The sequence below is a fragment of the Phytophthora sojae genome, assembly GCF_000149755.1.
Source record: "Phytophthora sojae unplaced genomic scaffold PHYSOscaffold_3, whole genome shotgun sequence".
Taxonomy (NCBI): Eukaryota; Oomycota; class Peronosporomycetes; order Peronosporales; family Peronosporaceae; genus Phytophthora; species Phytophthora sojae.
The window spans coordinates 2,240,309-2,262,552 of NW_009258117.1; the positions used below are offsets into that span (position 1 = coordinate 2,240,309).

The 22,244-nt window shown below is 55.4% G+C and overlaps 12 protein-coding genes across 12 annotated transcripts; 5 read left to right on the forward strand and 7 right to left on the reverse strand.

Moving 5' to 3' along the window:
* Positions 1–39: 39 nt before the first annotated feature.
* On the forward strand, positions 40–569 carry PHYSODRAFT_328077 (hypothetical protein; the record flags this gene model as incomplete). Its single annotated transcript, XM_009524329.1, has 2 exons — positions 40–131; positions 185–569. 2 exons carry the CDS (start codon positions 40–42, stop codon positions 567–569), a joined length of 477 nt encoding a protein of 158 aa, XP_009522624.1.
* Positions 570–3,794: 3,225 nt separating this feature from the next.
* PHYSODRAFT_312835 (hypothetical protein) lies at positions 3,795–5,045 on the reverse strand (the record flags this gene model as incomplete). Its single annotated transcript, XM_009524330.1, has 1 exon — positions 3,795–5,045. One exon carries the CDS (start codon positions 5,043–5,045, stop codon positions 3,795–3,797), a length of 1,251 nt encoding a protein of 416 aa, XP_009522625.1.
* A 521-nt stretch (positions 5,046–5,566) lies between these two features.
* PHYSODRAFT_497594 (hypothetical protein) lies at positions 5,567–6,104 on the reverse strand (the record flags this gene model as incomplete). The annotated part of the gene is made up of 2 exons (XM_009524331.1): positions 5,567–5,982; positions 6,050–6,104. The coding sequence occupies 2 exons, from the start codon at positions 6,102–6,104 to the stop codon at positions 5,567–5,569; spliced, it is 471 nt and encodes a 156-aa protein (XP_009522626.1).
* A 951-nt stretch (positions 6,105–7,055) lies between these two features.
* On the forward strand, positions 7,056–7,910 carry PHYSODRAFT_298269 (hypothetical protein; the record flags this gene model as incomplete). Its single annotated transcript, XM_009524332.1, has 4 exons — positions 7,056–7,318; positions 7,376–7,427; positions 7,502–7,709; positions 7,744–7,910. 4 exons carry the CDS (start codon positions 7,056–7,058, stop codon positions 7,908–7,910), a joined length of 690 nt encoding a protein of 229 aa, XP_009522627.1.
* Positions 7,911–8,072: 162 nt separating this feature from the next.
* On the reverse strand, positions 8,073–8,967 carry PHYSODRAFT_558533 (hypothetical protein; the record flags this gene model as incomplete). Its single annotated transcript, XM_009524333.1, has 2 exons — positions 8,228–8,967; positions 8,073–8,137 (listed from the first exon to the last, which is right to left on the reverse strand). Exons 1-2 carry the CDS (start codon positions 8,946–8,948, stop codon positions 8,073–8,075), a joined length of 786 nt encoding a protein of 261 aa, XP_009522628.1. The 5' UTR covers positions 8,949–8,967.
* Positions 8,968–9,328: 361 nt separating this feature from the next.
* Positions 9,329–11,482, forward strand: PHYSODRAFT_263685 (hypothetical protein; the record flags this gene model as incomplete). The annotated part of the gene is made up of 3 exons (XM_009524334.1): positions 9,329–9,686; positions 9,715–10,170; positions 10,218–11,482. The coding sequence occupies 3 exons, from the start codon at positions 9,329–9,331 to the stop codon at positions 11,480–11,482; spliced, it is 2,079 nt and encodes a 692-aa protein (XP_009522629.1).
* Positions 11,483–13,162: 1,680 nt separating this feature from the next.
* PHYSODRAFT_285343 (hypothetical protein) lies at positions 13,163–13,411 on the forward strand (the record flags this gene model as incomplete). The annotated part of the gene is made up of 1 exon (XM_009524335.1): positions 13,163–13,411. The coding sequence occupies one exon, from the start codon at positions 13,163–13,165 to the stop codon at positions 13,409–13,411; it is 249 nt and encodes an 82-aa protein (XP_009522630.1).
* A 1,142-nt stretch (positions 13,412–14,553) lies between these two features.
* Positions 14,554–15,886, forward strand: PHYSODRAFT_494205 (hypothetical protein; the record flags this gene model as incomplete). The annotated part of the gene is made up of 2 exons (XM_009524336.1): positions 14,554–14,934; positions 15,011–15,886. The coding sequence occupies 2 exons, from the start codon at positions 14,554–14,556 to the stop codon at positions 15,884–15,886; spliced, it is 1,257 nt and encodes a 418-aa protein (XP_009522631.1).
* Positions 15,887–16,491: 605 nt separating this feature from the next.
* On the reverse strand, positions 16,492–17,154 carry PHYSODRAFT_328082 (hypothetical protein; the record flags this gene model as incomplete). Its single annotated transcript, XM_009524337.1, has 1 exon — positions 16,492–17,154. The coding sequence occupies one exon, from the start codon at positions 17,152–17,154 to the stop codon at positions 16,492–16,494; it is 663 nt and encodes a 220-aa protein (XP_009522632.1).
* A 1,003-nt stretch (positions 17,155–18,157) lies between these two features.
* PHYSODRAFT_263711 (hypothetical protein) lies at positions 18,158–18,820 on the reverse strand (the record flags this gene model as incomplete). Its single annotated transcript, XM_009524338.1, has 1 exon — positions 18,158–18,820. The coding sequence occupies one exon, from the start codon at positions 18,818–18,820 to the stop codon at positions 18,158–18,160; it is 663 nt and encodes a 220-aa protein (XP_009522633.1).
* Positions 18,821–19,819: 999 nt separating this feature from the next.
* On the reverse strand, positions 19,820–20,471 carry PHYSODRAFT_328084 (hypothetical protein; the record flags this gene model as incomplete). Its single annotated transcript, XM_009524339.1, has 2 exons — positions 19,820–19,954; positions 19,983–20,471. 2 exons carry the CDS (start codon positions 20,469–20,471, stop codon positions 19,820–19,822), a joined length of 624 nt encoding a protein of 207 aa, XP_009522634.1.
* Positions 20,472–21,469: 998 nt separating this feature from the next.
* PHYSODRAFT_328085 (hypothetical protein) lies at positions 21,470–22,132 on the reverse strand (the record flags this gene model as incomplete). Its single annotated transcript, XM_009524340.1, has 1 exon — positions 21,470–22,132. The coding sequence occupies one exon, from the start codon at positions 22,130–22,132 to the stop codon at positions 21,470–21,472; it is 663 nt and encodes a 220-aa protein (XP_009522635.1).
* Positions 22,133–22,244: the final 112 nt, after the last annotated feature.

Here is a 22,244-nt window from a genome sequence, read left to right on the forward strand (position 1 = left end):
CGAGGGTGCACGGCTCCCGTGTGTACGGCCCCGGCGTGTATGCTCCCGGTGTGGGAGTCGGTGTCGGCGTGCCTGGCGTGGCTGGTGTCGGTGCCAATGTCGGTGTCGGCGTGCCTGGCGTCGGAGCCAATGTCGGTGTCAGCGTGCCTGGCGTCGGAGCCAATGTCGGTGGTCCATCTGCCAGATACAACGCGGCGGCGCCTGGGAATGCCGTCTCCAACGCGAATGTCGGTACGGCGCCCACCAACGCCAACGCATACGCCGGCAATGCTGTCTCAAACGCGAACGCCGGCGCTCCAGCAAACGCCAACGCGTATGGCCGCGCGCCCACCGCCGTGGCCAACGCTGGCGGTGCCAACACCAACGCGAATGCCAACGTCGGCGCTGGCCCCGGTGGCAACGATGGCCCCGTCCAGACGAGCGGAGGCGCGACTGCGACCGCCACGGCGACTGCGAACGCTAGCACGAACGCTGGCCCGAGCGGTGGCCCCAGCAACGGACCGAGCACTGCAACTGATGGCGCGGGCGCTACGTCTCAGAAGGCGTACCGCCAGCTTCGCCCGGAGTAAGGAGCGGGTCTGTGACTACGTACTTACCGTCGGATCGGTATGGTCAGCTCTGCCTGGAGGTACTGTATGCTGAGGCGTACATGAACCCAGCAAGCTGTCTTTGTTCTCCTGTGGATCCACAGGCTTAGTTGTGTGTGTTGTGCCAGTAATATAATGTCGATGAGTTTCGCTTTGTCAATATCGGTAACCCACGGGTGTTGTACGTTCTCTACGTTCGTACAGTAGTTGTATGCAATACTACACGTTTGTCTTGGCATGTCTGCAGCAATGTCTACAGCAACAGCGACGAGACCGTTGCGGACCTGGCAAGAAATACTTTCAGCTACTTGGTTATTGTTCTGCTTGGGTTTGAGTGCACCGAAGCATGGAGACTGGAGGATGTATTACCTTTACAGTATTGATAAAGGTATTGGCAGGGTGGTATCGCCGAAACTACCTTATTTATTCTCGTGCTTACCTTCATGAGCTAGGGCGATCCTATGAAGTGTGTTATCTGGACTGCACACCTCAAGCATCAATTTAAGGCCAATTTTCCAAGCTTGCACAATGATCTATCACGCATATGGCTTGTCAGCTTCCGTTTTACTTCCTTTCTTCGTGCTTCCGGTGCTGTTACCTGTCCATATCTCCAGGGGTGTCTGCATTGCTTCCCAGCTCCATAAAGCTTGCACCGTTCTGACGCGACCCACCATCAATACGCTGGCGACCCCTTTTTACAAATGCCGGTGCATGGTAACCGGATTTTTAGGTCAATCCTACATTTTGGTCACGGGTCAAATCCTTACTTTGGTCACGTGACCTAAGCGAATGAGGTCACATGTAATTCGCAAACGGTTTGGTTGTTAAGTAAATGCGTTATAGCGATTCTGCTCCTGACAGAGAGCGACTTCCGCACCATTATTCCGCGCTTTCGTAGTCAAAAGTGTCGTCTGGACGATAGTCTGCTGTTTTATGATCCATCTCGGCATCGTCGGCCTCTAGCACTAGAGCAGGATTCAGGGTCGTCAGTGGCGATGGTAGGCTGCTCTCATAAGTCTTTGCTCTTCTCCGACCCCACAATGTCGGCGGCCTGACGCAATGGATAACAACGCGCGGTGCCGCATATTCGTGAGAAATACCTTTTCGTGACCTACATTACGCGATGGGGGCCGTCTCATGTTGAAGTGTCAAGCTCGAGTGCTGAGCTGTGGTGCGATGGGTTAGCTACTTCTAGGCGCGTATAAATTTTCTAAGTGAATGCTACAAAGCACGAAATAGAATCCGGAGACGATGTCGAAATTTCATAATGGGTTCCCTCTGTCGACGAAGTTGTTCATGGGAGGGTGTGTAGCCCTACAGTCTACTTGTACTATTACTATAATACCATGTCGCACTATACGAGCCGGTTGCCTCTGTGTACTTTGTAATCGTTGAGTTGCGTTATTGTGTAGAATGAAACCTAGGTGCAATTCTGTATGGTAGGCGGCTCAAAATATAGCATGGTACTACTAGCAGTGAAATATGGTAGGCAAATACATGATAAGTGCAGTGGAGGTTTTCACAGAAGCGAGCCCAGCCCACTCATCGGGTGGCTTCTACAGAGCGACGCTACCAAGCGGGCAGTAGGAAAGGGAGGGACAGCGAAACCAATGCAAACGACAGAGAGAGGTCGGTTTGGTAGAAGACGCTGGCAGAAGGCGCTAGCAGGAGTCAGCTGAAACACATAAGTACACAGATTACTTTGAAATCAACCTCTTAAGCAAAACAGAGCTTTGGTTTGCTCGGAGCGCTAGCTTCCCTGGTCCTTTATAATAGTGTTCCGAAACCTACTTACAGCTCTGACTCTTCGCTACAAATACAGTCGTTATGCCTCCGAGACGGCCGAGTCGCGAGGATCTCCCCCGCTTACCGTCGCGGTGGACAACAGTGCTCGCGTCCCTCCAAGCCGAAGCTGGACGCTCGAGCAGCGGACCTTCACTCTCACTGGCAACACCGTAGCAAGTGTGCATATGCTGTCACCTTGCAAGGTAGGCAGAGGGAATTGTAAGCGCTGGAGGATCGGGCATATGCTAGGCCGTTAGTTAGGCTAAATGACTGCAATGCGCCGCACCTTGAAACGAAACGAGACGGCGAGTCGAGTGTGCGGCCAAATCTGTGCAGCATACCCATGGCCTTCGGCAACGCTGTGATCCCAGGAACAGCGGGCGGCGGGGTACTCGACTTCGACCTCGAGCGAGGTTACGGGGCCCCACACGTCGAGCAAGACTGAAGGCTAGGTCGAGATAACGCTACGTGACGCTGAGTCCATGAGCTCAAGCGCTGAATGCGAGCGGAGTCCCGTAAGCACGGGTTGGTGACTTTGTACGGTGCTCGTACTGCAACATGGTAGGTAGCACCACCTCCTCTATCTAGGGTATTGCGATCTGCGCTCATACTACGAGCATCACACATGCGTGGTAGCAGCTCACTGTTTAGCAATGTAACTACTGCCCGTGCAACATGCATGGTAGGCGGTCTCTTGCAGTGTAAATGGTAGGAAGCACACATTTTAGCATGGTAAGGACTTGCAGCGCAACATGGTACTTTTGCTAGTAGCAAGCACGCTGTGCAAGATGATAGGCAGCCCACAGTGCAGCACTCAGCCAGCTTCTACTGTAACACAGCAGCAACTCACGGTGCAGCACGTCGTGTCCTGTAGGAAACCGCACTGACAGAGTACGAAAGCATTGAGAGAGGTGTCGTGTGTACTGAGAAACTTGTATGATGTCTAAATTCTTCAGGCTGAAGAGAAGTGGGCCATCGTCCGCTTCGAAGCTGCATACTTAAGTATGCATTTTGCTCTCATTCTCATGCGGGCGTGCGTGCATCTTACCGTCTGCATCAATGGGTGTGACCTGTTAAGTTTGGTCACGTGACCTAGCGTCCTGATGTGTGACCTATTTGACCATCATACCCGTGACCAACTGTTAGGATTGACCTGTTTTCCCCTCTTCGCCGGTGCATGGCTCCAAGCTTGGATGTCACCCTTACATTAAGTCTATCTTAGCCTCGCAGTCAGAACGTTGTTGGCGTATTTAGTGGCTTAGGCGACTACTTATCTCCGATTTCAATGTAATGCTGATAAGCTTTTCGCAACCAGACTATTTTATTAGTTTTCCTATTTTAATTAAAAAATAGTTTTCTTCCCTATTTGTTTAGGAGTGAGTTTTCTTTTTCGAAGCACAGCTTAAAGTGCATCAGCATCTCTCACGCCCTCATATTGGACTCGGATAACCGGTTCACTAGCGGAATCGGCGCACTATGAGTTTTGCTCTTTGCAAGCCTCCCGTGCACTGCGTTGAAACAACGTGTACATGTGGCGTCGTGCTTGCAGTCTGTGCACACGAAGTGGGCTGCCGCATTTCGACAAACCATGCAGATCGCAGGCTGCACAGGCATCTTGGTCCAGCCGCTATCTTCCTCGACAAGAGTCGCTATCTCCCTTCTGGCAGCATAACGGAAGGTCGCATAGCATCCGATGCAGTAGCGAGCGCCGCTCGACACTTTTCGCCTCGTCACGAAATGAACGGAGCAGCGCGTACAGAGAATGTAGTGATCTGGGGGTCCCCACGACGTCTCGCCCGTGTCTATCCGCTCATAGTACCCGCTGCTCTGGTTGTCTTGACGATACACCCAAGTTGAAGACTCGACAGGAATGAGAGGCTCGTCACTACCAATCAACTTCGGAGGTTGCCGTCGAACTTCTTGCGGTCGAGCAAGATTGAAATACACAACTTCGCCCGAGCTGGGCTCTATCCGTTTGACAAATGAGTTCCGGATAATGCGCCGACACACAGACCGCGCCTGTCGACAAAGAAACATCATCTGGATACGTGTGGCGGCGATGTTCTGGCGCCTTTGGTGAGCCCACTCGGCCTCCTTTTCGTTGAGCCGTACAAGTGCATCATCGATTCGCCACAGGATAATAGCCTCCCGAGCAATGCTTTCGCACTCCTCAATGACGACTTCATCGCACCAATGCTTCTCATACGTCACCGTGTTTAGGTAAAATGCCTTGGTGAGCTTCCGTGTTACAGCGCCATGAGGGGCTTCCAAGAAGACTTGCCAGCGACAACCCCGCGGCAGTATTCTGAACGGAGCATTGTCTGGGTCTCGAGCTAGCTCGTCGCAAATCCACTTCGCATCTGTCTCGAAAATTCGTGTAGCCTCGGCGTTTATCTGATCTTTTGCTTCGATACTATCTAGCCACGTGAGCGTGGCGGTACGCACTTCAGCAGCTACCTGCTCGGCGATGGCAGCCCAAGCCTGCCTTGCTTCCAGCTCGGCAGCACGCTCACAAGACGCCTTGTATTCAATGCGTTCCTCCTTCTGCTTTTGCATCTTGCGGTTGGCGTGCACACGGTCAGTTGCCGTGATAAACGAGCGTCTGCGATCCATTTCGTCCGATTGGCGAGCTCGGGCTTCCACTGCAGCACTCAGTTTGTCTTCGACTTCCATCAAGGTGCGCTCGGCCTCCACTAGCTGAAGTAGCTGCAAATCTTGATGTAATTGTCGCCCACGAATGTCTGCGGCTGCGGCTTCATCTTGCCGCCGTTTCTGGATTAGCCACGTATTCATGCACGATCGCAAAACTACACAATGCAAAAATGCAGTACGTCAGCACCAAAAGACAGGAAAAAATCCATAGATGAACGTACTCTTCCGATGCTGACTAGCAAGAAATAATGACGCGAGTTTGTCGCAGTGTTCACTACGCGCTTTTGCTTGCTGTATCCACAGCCACATTGTCACGGGCACACCATTACGTTAGTAAACAAAGTTCTTGACCTTGTGCAAGTATCTGTGCTCCCTTACTTTATAATAGATGGTCCATGATCGCCAACACCTCTGTCGACAAACACGAAGGTCGTGCCTTTCGCTACGTCGCCACGCTGCTGCATGTCTGAATAATAAACACAACAATATCCAGCCGTCAAATACCGCTCGCCGTCGTCAGACACAGGAGAACGCGAGGGAACCTACATCAGTTGCATGGATCGCCAAAACAGAGCCCACGGCTGGTAAGCTGAGCGCAGCAGCGCAAAACTGCGATATTTACTGGCCGCCAGTACCAGCTTCCGCATTTCTTGTCGCCGCTTGAGGTTCTGTCTGAACCCCCTTACTAGCTTCCTTGCCGAGCATGACCTGAAATGCGTGTCGCCTCTTCGGATGAGCTTCCGGTACGCCACAAAGATCTTCCATCTCGCAAGTCGCTGTCGAGGCTCGCGCGTGCGCCAAATACCCAGCGCTCGCTCAAAGCGAGCACGCGCCTCCTCCTTCGCAAAGCGCTCTTTAGCATGTTCATACACATCTCGATAAAAGTTAAGTCGCGTGTCATCCGTCAGACGCTTCCAGCACAGCGTTCGGATAGACTCCAGCAGCTTTGGCTGAGCTTCTAGCTTGCACAACCAACAATTGTTAGACCTTAAATGCAGGTGAATTTGACCACAGCAGCTACCTACCTGAGTACTCCCAGAATGTTGTCTCGGCGATATAGCTTCGTCCCCGTTGCGCCATCACCCCAAGTAAGTCTTTAACAAACGGCTGCATCTTGGACTCGTCCAGTTCATCTCCGCATGCCGTGAAGAGTATGCGCTGGACGTCGCATCCACGGACAGCCATCTTCATATCCCCTGTAGCTGCCGAGTTCTCGGCAAGAGGGAACGCAAACTCGTGGAACCAGCGTGTCACCATCTTCTTTTCACCTTCTCGCCAGCGATCCAACACGAACAACGCGCTCAGAAGTTCGCGGTAGTCGATGCTCGACGACTCTGGCTGATGCTGGAAAGCGTGGAAGACATTTCGCAAAGACGACACAATCTGCGCTGTCGGGATGGAGTGGCGTGCAGTGGAGGACACTGCCAAATGCAGCACTGAGCCGATCGCGATCTCCACCTGCGGCATCGTGACTTGATGCGATGCGAACCCATGGCGGAACTCGCGAGCCACGTCAATCAACCACGGCATCGCTGTCAGATTGTGCAGTGGAGCAGGTGTCGACGGCTCGCTCGGCTTTGCAGGGGTCGATGCTGAAGACGTAGACGGCGGTAACTTCGGTCGAGCCACCGCCTCACTTCGAGCGGTCATCGTTTCACTGACGACCGCGTACAATTGTCGAATGTGATGCCATCGGCCGAGAAAGCGCTCGCGACAGTGCTGCTGCTGGTTTTGGAGCTCGGAGCTCACAAGCTGCTCGTATTGGCGCGTGGTGGCTTCTTCACGCCGGTCTTTAATCCGACGCGGGTGCTGCAGGTTGCGATCGCCATCACCGAGTTGGAGCTTCTGGAGTAGCGGCGACCGTGGGGACGTCAGCCGGCGCTTGAGATCGCGCTTGCGTAGAGCTCCAGACCCATCGACGCCACCTGAGAGCGAAGCAAGCTGCATGAATCGAATCACCGAGACGGATTTAGTGCGGCGCTTCAGCAGCGGTATCCGTGCGGACTTACTTGGAGGGACGCTCAAGCAAGCATGGCGGACGGAGAACCGAGTCACCACGACAAGCTGGCTGCCTCTACTGCTATCCTTGCCGCGGTCTCAGCCGCCACATTGGCCTCCAACGTCCAAACTAACGGAGATGATTCCAGCAGCACTGTCGCCTATCAGCGCGTGCTCCCGCATGGCGACCGTCGCTGTGTAGAGAGAACCAGTAAAAAGTTACAATCTCTGGACGGTGTTGTTCACGTCTGGGTGCGTGACGCGCGATCCTTTCGCCATGGACAGGAGAGCACTGTGTACGTTGGACCTAGCCTGGTGGGCGGAGATATCATATTTTGATGTCGTTTGTGTAGCCCGTACTTCTCTCTACGTGTAGCTGCAACCATTCCCGTCAACCAACTTCGGGTGCGTTCATGGGATCTAAGCGCATCGCCTCGACTGTGAAAGCCTAACCAACAATTTCACGCGTTGGGCTCCAGGGTCTTGTTCAGGAGCAGTTTGCGCTCCTTTCGCCCTATCGAAAGGAAGTGGATGGCGAGCTGCAATTGTGCTTCGACGACCGCACGCTGGACGATGAAGAAGTGTTTTCCGCATATCTCCCGGGTGGGAATATAAACACTTCGGCCAAGACTGGGTATGTCGGGACTGCAGGTCATCGAAAACCTTCATGGCCCAAACGGTTCGTAGGTTAGTGCCGGATTGGAATCTTGTTGAGCCTCAGCTAACCGTGCCTTCCGACCAGGAATCCTGTGGGTGCTGCCCTGGCGTCCGTCTCGAAAGCAGCCTCTCCAATGGGGAAGCGGCGAGAACCTCACTGCAGCCGCTCACTCTTCAAAAACTCGACGAGCACAGTCACCTCAAAGCCACCAACCTGCACAGCCTCAGTAGCACAAAACACACCAGCATCATCAACAAACTAAAGAAATCAAACTCGGAGCATCTATTCGTCTGCACCTCACGACGCTCACTGCACTCATAAGACCCAAGTAGCAAGGACGAGAGATGGCTGCCTTCACCATTGAGAGAAATAGAGTCCCCGACATCACGCTCTCACCCCAGCAGTCCATGTGTCTCCTCGTCACTGCTCGTCTCCTCCTCGTCAATACTCTTCTCCTCTTCACCGTCCTTATCCTCATCCCCCTCCCTGCTCCTCTTACCCTTCTTCTTCTCCCCCCCCCTTCTAGTCTTGCCGCGCCGCCTCTTACCCTTCTTGTTCTTGTTCCTCCTCGAGAAGCAGCAGCACAAATACTCTCCCCACGTCGTTTGCTTCTCCTTCTTGTACGTCGGTCCTCCCCCCAACACCCGGTACAAAAATGGCACCAGGAACTCGCAGCGACACAAGCAGCGGTACGTCCAGCTCTCCTTGTCCTCTTCCTGCTGCGCGCGCAGCCCCTCCAGCCCCTTATTCTGCACGTCCAGCTCCTCGTTCATCTCCGCCACCAGCGAGCGCGCCTTCAACTCGGGCGCGCGCTGCATCTCGCGGATGTCGTCGATCATCACGGGCACCGCGTACATGTCCAGCGTCCAGCGCACGATGGGCTTGGCTCCGTCCGTGCCGTAGAGCTCCGCGTAGAGCGCGTAGACCTGCGGGTTCACGCCGCGGTAGTCCTTCGTCTGCTGCAGGCCGTCCCTGAGTCGGAACTCCTCGCGGTCGAAGAGCGAGTCGTTGGTGAGAGGCCCCGGCCGCTTGGGCGCGTTGGCGTCGTCCGGGTCGCCCAGCACGTAGCTCATCCAGGAGTCCAGCCACGCCGTCTCGACCAGGAACCACGCCTCGTGGCGCCGCAGCTCGCGCGAGTCGAAGGCCAGCACCAGGTCGCGCTCCATGTGGCGGCGGTCCACGCGCGCGTGGGGCGCGTTCAGGCCGCACTCCAGGTCCACGGACTCGTCGCTGGGGGACAGCGGCGGCGACGCCAGCGATGGAGCCATGATAATCAGTCCGGGCCGGACGGAATTTTCAAGTGAAATGAAAAAATGGATACAGTCAGGAAGTTGGGGAGGGAACACAAAGTAGTGTGGACAACACATATAGGACTGATTGATGTGCGACCATCGAAATACAAGATACGGTGAGACGATGAGGTCAGGTTTACCGTCTTGATCTCGTTGTCAACGCTTGTGCATAATGCTGGCCGCTCGGATGCCTGCAGCACCGGCGTGATGCGCTGCGTTGGCCGCTGATGCAGCGGGAGCCTCGCGCACTGAATGAAGGAGCCCAAATGTGCTGGGCTTGGTGGCTTTCACTTTTCAATTCGGCTCGTGGTAGAGCTCCGAATACGCCCCAATTGAACCCAAGTATTCACACCAGCATGCGGCTTTGGACTGCTGCGGCGCTAGCGCTTTCATTCACGACCGTGTTGGGCTCCAACTCGTCGTACTCTACCAAGTCGGGGATTCTACCGTGGGTGGACCCGTCCACCCCTGGCAGCGCGCAGACGTACACAACCTCCCGGGGGGAGACCTGGACGCTGACTATGAGTGACGAGTTCAACACGGAAGGCCGAAGCTTCGAGGCGGGAGACGACCACCTCTGGACGGCTCTGGAAAAGGCCGACGGCGTCAACTCGACGCTAGAGGTGTACTCGGTCAACATGACTGGCACGGAATGCGACGACGACGGTAACTGCTACTTCTTCATCAACACGACGGACGACGATCGCCGAGACGGTCTGGAACAGCTACATCTCCCCGCCAGGCTACCAGACCGTGTACTTTTACTACCGCTCAGGCATGGTGCAGTCGTGGAACAAGTTCTGCTTCCAGGGAGGAATAATCGAGGTGCGTGCACAGCTTCCAGGAGCTGTGACCAATGAGTCTGGAAACCCGGACGTCGAGACAGGCTCCACTACAGTGCGCGCCGCCAACATCGACTACTACCCGACTTGCCCTGGCATCTGGCTGCTCGGGAATCTTGGAAGGGCCATCTTCTCGGCGTCCACGAGCAGGATGTGGCCTTATTCCTACAACGAGTGCAATGAGACCATCTTTTCGTCGCAGAACCAGAGGGTCAGCGCTTGCAATGACACTCCTGGGTCAGGTCTTAACGCCAACCAAGGCCGTGGTGCTCCGGAAATCGATATTCTGGAAGGAGGTGGCACCGCCATCTCGACGTCGCTGCAGATTGGACCAGGAATGCCCGAAGATTTCCGACGTATCGCGGACAATTCGTCCGAATACTGCTACTATGTACTACTGAAGGCGCCAACCAAGCAGACGTCCCCACGGCGTACTACTACAACTTGCGCGACCACAAGTCGTGGTACCAGGGACTACGCTACGGCGCCAACAACTTATGCGACGTCAAAGACGACGATATCCAGTCCTTCGCTACGGTAAATGCCTCGATTCAAAAAGGCATCACGGTTAACGCCTGCACAATGGATACTTGTCCTGGATCGTACTACCCAAATGCGGACCTCGGCTATATGAATACCGGTGTGCACTGGGGTATCAACGCCAACGGCACGTGCTTTCCGAAGATGAACCAGTACGATGGTGCCTATTTGTGCACCGCCGGCAACACAGCTTCGGAGTGTACGGCATCGAGTGGCTCCACTAGCGCTGACTCGGAGTTTGCTTACCAAATGGACGCCATCTCAGCGAACTGGGAAGTGCACATGGCTGCCTACCTGGACTGGGTCACGTACTCCGTGGAATGGGTCATGGGAGATGAAGGCTACATCCGCTGGGAAGTCGAGGGCCAACCCATGTTCGAGGTCACCGCCGATGTGTTGACGAACCCGCCGCAGGACACCGCGCAGATGAACCCCAAGAAGATCATGATCGAGGAGACCATGTACATCATCTTCAACGTGGCCTTGTCGAGTTCGTGGGGCTCTTCTCCTCCCAATGCCGGCGAGGGAAGCTGTCGCGGCGACGGCTCCAGCTCAACGAACAACGCCATTTGCGACTCGTTCCCTATGTACCTGAAGATCGACTACGTTCGACTGTACCAGGACACGTCGGGTGACACGGCTATGGCGATCGGCTGCGATCCCGACACACACCCGACCAAGCAATGGATCGAGGACAACATCGATGACTACGTTGACGACAACCCGGACACGGCTGTCTCGGGTATGGCGTTCTGCGACTCCAACGCCGACTGTACGATCTCGACAACTGGCACTGTGACTGGTACTTGTTCAAATGGCTGGTGCAAGTGCAAGTCAAGCTCGTGGACAGGCCCACGATGCACTGAAGCGGCTTCCGAGTCTTCAGGTTCTTCTGATTCCGACGATTCCAATGTGTACGGCCCCCCAATGTACGGATCGGTGATCGCTGCAAGCGTGACAGTGCTCTGTACTGCCTGTACGCTTGTCTACTCGGTTGTGATGGCCAAACGCGACGCTGCCCAGTTGCAGAAGCACCAGGCCTTCAAGATGCGAAGTACGGCCAAGGATGCGTTCGGACCTATAAGTGAGCTAGTCGTCAAGGACGACTACAGTACCAATTTTGTCTGATAGAGGTACCAACACCCGAAGATAGAATGGAGTTCAGCCTGCGTGTTTGTGAAAAATGCCTACCCTACCTGTTTTTATGGTTTTGATATTTGGATCCGGACACAACATAGAGAAGGCTGTGGGGTGTGGGAAGATCTAAATGAGCCCATTAGCAATATCGGCGAGCGGCAGAACTTATTCAAGTCGTAGCAATCTTCTCCAGATCGGAAAATTTGTTCATCGATTGAGATGTGAGGCTGTGGGTTTCATTCCCTTATTTCATGGGTTTGCAAACTCTCTTCCTCACGCCACTAGTGCCGTTGCCGGTCAGCCGCATTGTAGGACCCCATTTTCACCGTAAGAGCGAATTACAGTGTCGCAGTTGGCATTTAATCCGATCACCAGGGTTATTACCGGCATCCTCCGTTCTTTACTGACGTTCGCTTATTACTGACAATCAATTATAGCCAATCAAAATACCTTATTGTCATCCTCCACTTTTAACTGACAACACAAAAATGGGTCATTTCCCAATCCACAAGATGTTGACGCACCGCAATTACGGCAGCAGAAAGCTCGAGGTGCTCGATGCCTGGGCACAGTGCGGTGACATCACCGCGGCTTTTAACGCCTTCTACAGCGGTCTAGATGAGTTTGTCCACGAACCGCGGCGAAAGCTCATGGACAGACAGCTCTCAAAAAGAATGCTCGGACGAGCGGCATAGGTATGGCCCTCCCCGCTGAAGCTGAGCAGGAGCTCGTCGTATGGATGAATGAACTGCGTGGGAGGGCGTATCACTTTCGGCTTTGATGTTGCACTTACAGGCCCTGGAAGCAGGCGATGACTACATGTATGTCACAGCCTTTAGTGAAGAAAGTAGACGTTGTAGCTAGTGAAATTATCGCTCAGCTTTCTAGCCTGAGTCTGATAGATCATAGAGTTTGAGCTGTGGCTGTCGAGCATGATACCATCGAGAGCAGCTCGGTCTGCGATAAAACAATGAGCTTTTTGTGTGTGTTTCACAATGCGCGGCAGACATCACTTTTTTTACCCACTTTTTGTAGCCAAACATGTCTGTCAGTAAAGAACGGAGGATCCGGTAATAATCAGAACTTGCTGAAGCGATTCAGAAGACAGATCACCAACAAAAACACACGCCAGAAATGCATCATGACTTCTGGCCTTCAGCAACTTGGATCTTACAAGTATGCCACCAAAATACCTCAGGAACAGATTACGCGTCGCCTGATGCCAAAGGAAAACCTAGTGCACTTCCAAATAGTACAACCTTTTCGATGCCATCATAAAATATAATATTAAGTCACAGGGACTTCACGCGATTAGGATCGGGAAGTCGAGTTGCTTTGGACTTCCATCGTATTGGCTTTACTGATTAATAACGCCTCTGAGATAGCTAGGTTGGTTGTGCTCAGCCAAACCAACCACTCTATCTACTTCGTAGTATCATAGGCTACCTGGTTCTCATAGGCTGTGATCGCAAGCATGGCACGAGGCGTCTTAGGAGTGATGAAAATGATCGGACCGGACGGGGTTACGTGTTATATGGAGCCATTTGAAAAGATAATACGCTCAATACGTTACATTACATACTGCACATCAATTCATCCGCCACATTCAATGTCTGCTACTCACTTCAGAATTTGCTCAAGAACGCAACAAACAGCAAGTGACCAAGCGCTATGCGCTTCTTCTGTGCCGCCGTGCTGGCGATATTTCTTATGGGGATAATTGAAGCTCTCGCGCCCATCGATTCCACCAACTCTGAATCCAGTTCACGCTCAGTGCCTCGTTTCGTTGTTGGAGCTGCATCGAGACGCTTGAGGTTCCAAGACGCAGCTACCATGGAGGAAGATGGCAGTGACGACAAAGCAGGCGAAGAGAGGACTGGCAGCATCCCAAGCTTATATCGTCAAGTGTCGGGAAGTTGATGTCGAAGATTTCTCGAGCCGAGAAGCTGGATGTCGAAGGCTTGGTGACGCACCGGGTGGACCCGAAGAGAGTTTTCACGAGCTTGAAACTTGGCCGATCTAGCTCGAATCTGGATGATGTTTTTGACTGGCTGAAGTACGTGGTGTGTTCAACTCTAATCCAACGAACAAGCACTTCTCTGATACTTTGATATTCGAGTTGGTGTGGAAAACCAGATGAAGACCTAGTGGTATTGTTCCAAAAGCTTCGGGACACCCCCGGCACAAAAGGCCTCGCAGACAGGTTGCAGATGAAATTGGTTTCTCCTCGCCATCCAGCCACAAGCCTATGATCGACGCGTGGATGAAGGCGCGAGTGCCTCCCCGCGACGTTTTCACCATTTTGCAACTTGATGATGAACTCCTCGACCAAATGCCGCAGGTCTACCAGTGGTTGAGATACATCAATGCGTACAGAACGACCGGGTCATTTTCCGAAGAGCAAACATTGGGTATGCTGGTGGGTTCCATGAACGAGGCTCAGTTAGCGCTTATGTTCCAGTCGGTGAAGGAAGTCCCCGATCTGAAGACGCAAGCTACGAATTTGCAGAATCTCATTTTCCAGAAAATGATCAAGGACAAGGAACCCCCACATGAATTCGCGTACTATTTAACGTCGCCGTTCGGTCACCCAGAAGACGTGTTTCACATGCTCGCGGTGGAAAGAGTTTACTTGAGAGTGTGGAAAAGTTATTCGCTGCCGGCAATGTTAAAGAAGCAGTTGAACTGTTGCGCGCGCGATGGGTTCTTGAGCACGACCATTTTTATGCGTTAACAAAGTTTCATTCCTTACAGCAGTAAGTCGCCGTCCACACAATCGACCCCCCATGCATCACCTCCGTTCCCGTCTCGTAGGCGCCTGTAGCTCGACGCGGGGGCTCGGTTCTCTCCGCACAGCATCTCCGAAGCCCTCAGCAGCGTATGACTCGCTGGTGAACAGCGGGGGCCTCCTTTTCGACGCCAAACAGGCGGCTATCGCCCGCCGGTTCCTGGACAAACTCCACTCTCGACTCGACGGCTACGCGTTGCCCGTTTTCGAGCCGCCAGCAGCGCGAGAAGATGCCAAGGAAGACGAGAAAACTGGCGGTGAAGAGCAGGCGGCCATGGTGCCGCGCGGGTTGTACGTCCACGGCGGCGTCGGCACGGGCAAGTCCATGCTGCTGGACCTGTTCTTCCGCGGCGCCAAGGTGGAGCGCAAGCGCCGCGTACACTTCAACGAGTTCATGCTGGAGGTGCAGACCCGCCTCGCACAGGAGAAGAGGAGGCAGCTGGAGCGCTACGGCCGACAGAGACACATTGTGCTGGACGAGAGTCGAGACGTCGTGCTGCAGGTGGCCCACGCCATAGCGGATGAGAGCCACCTGCTGTGCTTCGACGAGTTCCAGGTCACGGACGTGGCGGACGCGCTCATTATGAGAAAACTGTTCGGCGTGTTCTTTGCACGCGGGGTCGTCATGGTCGCGACGTCGAATACTGCGCCGCAGGTACGACGTGGGATGGAAGTGGATTGTTGTTAATGTATGGGGAACTGACGATGTGGCTGTCGGTGTTTGTTGGCAGGATCTCTACAAGGATGGTACGAACCGCGAGTACTTCCTGCCGTTCCTGGATCAACTCGCAAGGCATACCCGCGTGGTGCCGATTAACTCAGATGTGGACTACCGCTTTCTGAGCGAACCGGTGGGAGGCGAAGAGATTTTCCTCTCGCCTCTATCAGATGTTACACAGGAGAAGATGGACGCCTTGTATCGAGACTTGCTGATTCTCGGTGACGAAGAGGCAGCAGTGAATGGTGCTGTTCAGGATGAACTGCTGCGAGTGCCGGTGATGATGGGGCGCACGCTGGACGTCCGCGGTCGTGCGAAGAGTGGAGTGTGTCGAGCCTCGTTCAGTTTGCTGTGCGATACGGAGAAGGGCGCGGCAGACTACAAGGCCATGGCGGAATGCTTCCACACGCTGGTGCTGGATGACGTGCCGGCCCTGAGCATGACGCAGCACGACCAAGCGCGGCGGTTTATCCTGCTGGTGGACGAGCTGTACGAGCACCACACGCGACTTGTGGTGTCGTCTGAAGCAGCAGAGCCTCGCGGTATTTTCCTGTTCGACGATGAGAGTGTCCGCGCGGCATCGGAAGGTGCTAATAGTCCGGCTGCGATTGAAGAAGAGAAGCAGCGCGTGAACAAGGAGAATGCCGCGGTGGGTGTGCCGACAACGAGTTCTTGGGATGCTCCGGTTGGAGCATACGGTCCGATCCAAATGGCCGGTTTGGATGTAGGCAACCTCGTTGCTCTGAAAGATCTGAAGGTAGCGTTCAAGCGCGCTGTGTCGCGGCTGCGAGAAATGCAAAGCGATCGATATCTTGAGGAAAATATCCGCTGGCGGCCCAAGCGTGCCGAACGATTGGCTCAAGTTGTAGAAGTTGTCGACCTACAGTAGAGCATCGATAGATCTGCATCAAATATGCCGTTCGAGCAAGATCACGTTAGAAATACCGCAGTTAGCAATTACCTACGCCAAGAAATCCAGCTACTGCGTACTCATATCCTTTGGGTCGCTGTGCCTAAAACCACACCGGTTGCAGAATGGTAGTGATCTGCTCGGCCAAACCAGAAATAAGACAGTTTCTGTACCGCCCTACGAGACCCAGACTTAGCGCCAGTCATTGAAAAAGGGACAATAGGCCAATGCACTTAGGGCAGTGCTAAGTCAGCATCGCAACGGCTACTATGGCTACTACCATTAACGGGATAATAGCGCCGTACTGGCGGGTGCTGCTGCAGTCATGTCGATACACAGAAACGATGGGTTACTGTAGAAGATATAGCTTAGAACTGACAGAACTCGTGGTGTATTGAATTGATAGCGTACCAACGCCACACTCATCGACAATATATTACTGACACAACACAACTACTAGGCCTGTGGATCCACAGGAGAACAAATGCCACTTGCTGGATGCATGCACGTCATGGCGTATAGCACACCCACCCACACAGAGCTGGCCATACCGATCCGACGGTAACTACTCCCGGGCCCGCTCCTTACTCCGAGCGAAGCTGACGGTACGCCTTCTGAGACGTAGCGCCCGCGCCACCAGTTGCACTGTTCGGGGCGCTGCGCGGACCAGCGTTCGCGTTCGCAGTCGCAGTGGCCGTCGCAGTCGCGCCACCGCTCGTCTGGACGGGGCCATCGTTGCCACCGCGGCCGGCGCCGACGTTGGCATTCGCGTTGGCGTTTGCCGGAGCACCGGCATTTGCGTTCGAGACAGCATTGCCGGCGTATGCGTTGGCGTTGGCTGGCGCACCGACATTCACATTCGCGTTGGAGACGGCATTGGCAGGCGCCGAGTTGTATCCAACTGAGGGACCACCGGCGCCAACAGCAGGCACGCCGACACCGACATTGGCACCGACGCCAGCCACGCCCGGCACACCGACACCGACATTGGCACCGACGCCGGGAGCATACAAACCGGTGCCGTACAAGCCGGTGCCGTACACACCTGGGGCCACGCCGACACCCACGACCCCGGGGACTGGGATCACACCGTGGATGCGGGTGTTGTGCACGTGGTTGTTGTGGATGTAGCCGGGGTGGATGTGGGCAGAGGTCTGGGCCACCTCCTGCTCCGCGCTCACTCCGCTTGACACGGCGGCGGCGGCGGCGGCGATGCACACGGCGAAGATGTTGCTGCTGCTGAACATGGCTGGGGACTGCTTGCTGGAGACTTGAGCTGGGTCTGGAATGACAGGGAGAACGCTGGCTCTGGGAGATCTGCCTCGACTTGCTTGAGATCGAACGCGGATTGAAGAATGAAGTGTGAATGCGCTGGTGGCTGCAGCGCGACGGTCAGCCCCCCCCCCCCCCTACTAAAACACGGGAGGCACTGGTACAGACAGACACAAGGACCGTCGGTCAACAATGACCATCCCGTCGGGATAGGATCGTGGTAGGGACAGTTGACAACGACAGCACGTGTTTCGCGTTCGGGCATCTGAAAAGCTACTCTCTTTACAACTGCTTGTATTAATAAAACGGGGGCACAGTAGCTTGCTTGCCAACGGGTTGCCCTAGCACGCCAACGGGTTGGTTACCCTAGGCTTTCTTGTCGGGCCGGCTATGTAGATGCCGACTTCAACATCGAGCATACAATTACCACTATAAAATGGCGAGCCGCTCGGCACTCTTCGCTGCCAGAAATCTGCTCATCCCTCAGCTCCACCGATAAAGCGATTCGGATCGGTTCCTGCTTGCGAAAGTGTCGTGCCCGTTTAGTATCGTGCGGCGACCGCTGACTACACTAATACTAATGACGGAGCGTATCTGCCGCTGACAATGTCAGCCTGGCATTGCGTATAAGAACACGGCGTTGACATACAGCAGCGTTGAATGACTGTGAACACGTTGCTCGCCATATTCGCGCCGTACTGGCGGGTGCTGCTGCAGCCATGTCGATACACAGCAACGATGGGTTACTGTAGAAGATATAGCTTAGAACTGACAGAACTCGTGGTGTATTGAATTGATAGCGTACCAACGCCACACTCATCGACAATATATTACTGACACAACACAACTACTAGGCCTGTGGATCCACAGGAGAACAAATGCCACTTGCTGGATGCATGCACGTCATGGCGTATAGCACACCCACCCACACAGAGCTGGCCATACCGATCCGACGGTAACTACTCCCGGGCCCGCTCCTTACTCCGAGCGAAGCTGACGGTACGCCTTCTGAGACGTAGCGCCCGCGCCACCAGTTGCACTGTTCGGGGCGCTGCGCGGACCAGCGTTCGCGTTCGCAGTCGCAGTGGCCGTCGCAGTCGCGCCACCGCTCGTCTGGACGGGGCCATCGTTGCCACCGCGGCCGGCGCCGACGTTGGCATTCGCGTTGGCGTTTGCCGGAGCACCGGCATTTGCGTTCGAGACAGCATTGCCGGCGTATGCGTTGGCGTTGGCTGGCGCACCGACATTCGCATTCGCGTTGGAGACGGCATTCGCAGGCGCCGAGTTGTATCCAACTGAGGGACCACCGGCGCCAACAGCAGGCACGCCGACACCGACATTGGCACCGACGCCAGCCACGCCCGGCACACCGACACCGACATTGGCACCGACGCCGGGAGCATACAAACCGGTGCCGTACAAGCCGGTGCCGTACACACCTGGGGCCACGCCGACACCCACGACCCCGGGGACTGGGATCACACCGTGGATGCGGGTGTTGTGCACGTGGTTGTTGTGGATGTAGCCGGGGTGGATGTGGGCAGAGGTCTGGGCCACCTCCTGCTCCGCGCTCACTCCGCTTGACACGGCGGCGGCGGCGGCGGCGATGCACACGGCGAAGATGTTGCTGCTGCTGAACATGGCTGGGGACTGCTTGCTGGAGACTTGAGCTGGGTCTGGAATGACAGGGAGAACGCTGGCTCTGGGAGATCTGCCTCGACTTGCTTGAGATCGAACGCGGATTGAAGAATGAAGTGTGAATGCGCTGGTGGCTGCAGCGCGACGGTCAGCCCCCCCCCCTACTAAAACACGGGAGGCACTGGTACAGACAGACACAAGGACCGTCGGTCAACAATGACCATCCCGTCGGGATAGGATCGTGGTAGGGACAGTTGACAACGACAGCACGTGTTTCGCGTTCGGGCATCTGAAAAGCTACTCTCTTTACAACTGCTTGTATTAATAAAACGGGGGCACAGTAGCTTGCTTGCCAACGGGTTGCCCTAGCACGCCAACGGGTTGGTTACCCTAGGCTTTCTTGTCGGGCCGGCTATGTAGATGCCGACTTCAACATCGAGCATACAATTACCACTATAAAATGGCGAGCCGCTCGGCACTCTTCGCTGCCAGAAATCTGCTCATCCCTCAGCTCCACCGATAAAGCGATTCGGATCGGTTCCTGCTTGCGAAAGTGTCGTGCCCGTTTAGTATCGTGCGGCGACCGCTGACTACACTAATACTAATGACGGAGCGTATCTGCCGCTGACAATGTCAGCCTGGCATTGCGTATAAGAACACGGCGTTGACATACAGCAGCGTTGAATGACTGTGAACACGTTGCTCGCCATATTCGCGCCGTACTGGCGGGTGCTGCTGCAGCCATGTCGATACACAGCAACGATGGGTTACTGTAGAAGATATAGCTTAGAACTGACAGAACTCGTGGTGTATTGAATTGATAGCGTACCAACGCCACACTCATCGACAATAGATTACTGACACAACACAACTACTAGGCCTGTGGATCCACAGGAGAACAAATGCCACTTGCTGGATGCATGCACGTCATGGCGTATAGCACACCCACCCACACAGAGCTGGCCATACCGATCCGACGGTAACTACTCCCGGGCCCGCTCCTTACTCCGAGCGAAGCTGACGGTACGCCTTCTGAGACGTAGCGCCCGCGCCACCAGTTGCACTGTTCGGGGCGCTGCGCGGACCAGCGTTCGCGTTCGCAGTCGCAGTGGCCGTCGCAGTCGCGCCACCGCTCGTCTGGACGGCCACCGCGGCCGGCGCCGACGTTGGCATTCGCGTTGGCGTTTGCCGGAGCACCGGCATTTGCGTTCGAGACAGCATTGCCGGCGTATGCGTTGGCGTTGGCTGGCGCACCGACATTCACATTCGCGTTGGAGACGGCATTGGCAGGCGCCGAGTTGTATCCAACTGAGGGACCACCGGCGCCAACAGCAGGCACGCCGACACCGACATTGGCACCGACGCCAGCCACGCCCGGCACACCGACACCGACATTGGCACCGACGCCGGGAGCATACAAACCGGTGCCGTACAAGCCGGTGCCGTACACACCTGGGGCCACGCCGACACCCACGACCCCGGGGACTGGGATCACACCGTGGATGCGGGTGTTGTGCACGTGGTTGTTGTGGATGTAGCCGGGGTGGATGTGGGCAGAGGTCTGGGCCACCTCCTGCTCCGCGCTCACTCCGCTTGACACGGCGGCGGCGGCGGCGGCGATGCACACGGCGAAGATGTTGCTGCTGCTGAACATGGCTGGGGACTGCTTGCTGGAGACTTGAGCTGGGTCTGGAATGACAGGGAGAACGCTGGCTCTGGGAGATCTGCCTCGACTTGCTTGAGATCGAACGCGGATTGAAGAATGAAGTGTGAATGCGCTGGTGGCTGCAGCGCGACGGTCAGCCCCCCCCCTACTAAAACACGGGAGGCACTGGTACAGACAGACACAAGGACCGTCGGTCAACAATGACCATCCCGTCGGGATAGGATCGTGGTAGGGACAGTTGACAACGACAGCACGTGTTTCGCGTTCGGGCATCTGAAAAGCTACTCTCTTTACAACTGCTTGTATTAATAAAACGGGGGCACAGTAGCTTGCTTGCCAACGGGTTGCCCTAGCACGCCAACGGGTTGGTTACCCTAGGCTTTCTTGTCGGGCCGGCTATGTAGATGCCGACTTCAACATCGAGCATACAATTACCACTATAAAATGGCGAGCCGCTCGGCACTCTTCGCTGCCAGAAATCTGCTCATCCCTCAGCTCCACCGATGAAGCGATTCGGATCGGTTCCTGCTTGCGAAAGTGTCGTGCCCGTTTAGTATCGTGCGGCGACCGCTGACTACACTAATACTAATGACGGAGCGTATCTGCCGCTGACAATGTCAGCCTGGCATTGCGTATAAGAACACGGCGTTGACATACAGCAGCGTTGAATGACTGTGAACACGTTGCTCGCCATATTCGCGCCGTACTGGCGGGTGCTGCTGCAGCCATGTCGATACACAGCAACGATGGGTTACTGTAGAAGATATAGCTTAGAACTGACAGAACTCGTGGTGTATTGAATTGATAGCGTACCAACGCCACACTCATCGACAATAGATTACTGACACAACACAACTACTAGGCCTGTGGATCCACAGGAGAACAAATGCCACTTGCTGGATGCATGCACGTCATGGCGTATAGCACACCCACCCACACAGAGCTGGCCATACCGATCCGACGGTAACTACTCCCGGGCCCGCTCCTTACTCCGAGCGAAGCTGACGGTACGCCTTCTGAGACGTAGCGCCCGCGCCACCAGTTGCACTGTTCGGGGCGCTGCGCGGACCAGCGTTCGCGTTCGCAGTCGCAGTGGCCGTCGCAGTCGCGCCACCGCTCGTCTGGACGGGGCCATCGTTGCCACCGCGGCCGGCGCCGACGTTGGCATTCGCGTTGGCGTTTGCCGGAGCACCGGCATTTGCGTTCGAGACAGCATTGCCGGCGTATGCGTTGGCGTTGGCTGGCGCACCGACATTCACATTCGCGTTGGAGACGGCATTCGCAGGCGCCGAGTTGTATCCAACTGAGGGACCACCGGCGCCAACAGCAGGCACGCCGACACCGACATTGGCACCGACGCCAGCCACGCCCGGCACACCGACACCGACATTGGCACCGACGCCGGGAGCATACAAACCGGTGCCGTACAAGCCGGTGCCGTACACACCTGGGGCCACGCCGACACCCACGACCCCGGGGACTGGGATCACACCGTGGATGCGGGTGTTGTGCACGTGGTTGTTGTGGATGTAGCCGGGGTGGATGTGGGCAGAGGTCTGGGCCACCTCCTGCTCCGCGCTCACTCCGCTTGACACGGCGGCGGCGGCGGCGGCGATGCACACGGCGAAGATGTTGCTGCTGCTGAACATGGCTGGGGACTGCTTGCTGGAGACTTGAGCTGGGTCTGGAATGACAGGGAGAACGCTGGCTCTGGGAGATCTGCCTCGACTTGCTTGAGATCGAACGCGGATTGAAGAATGA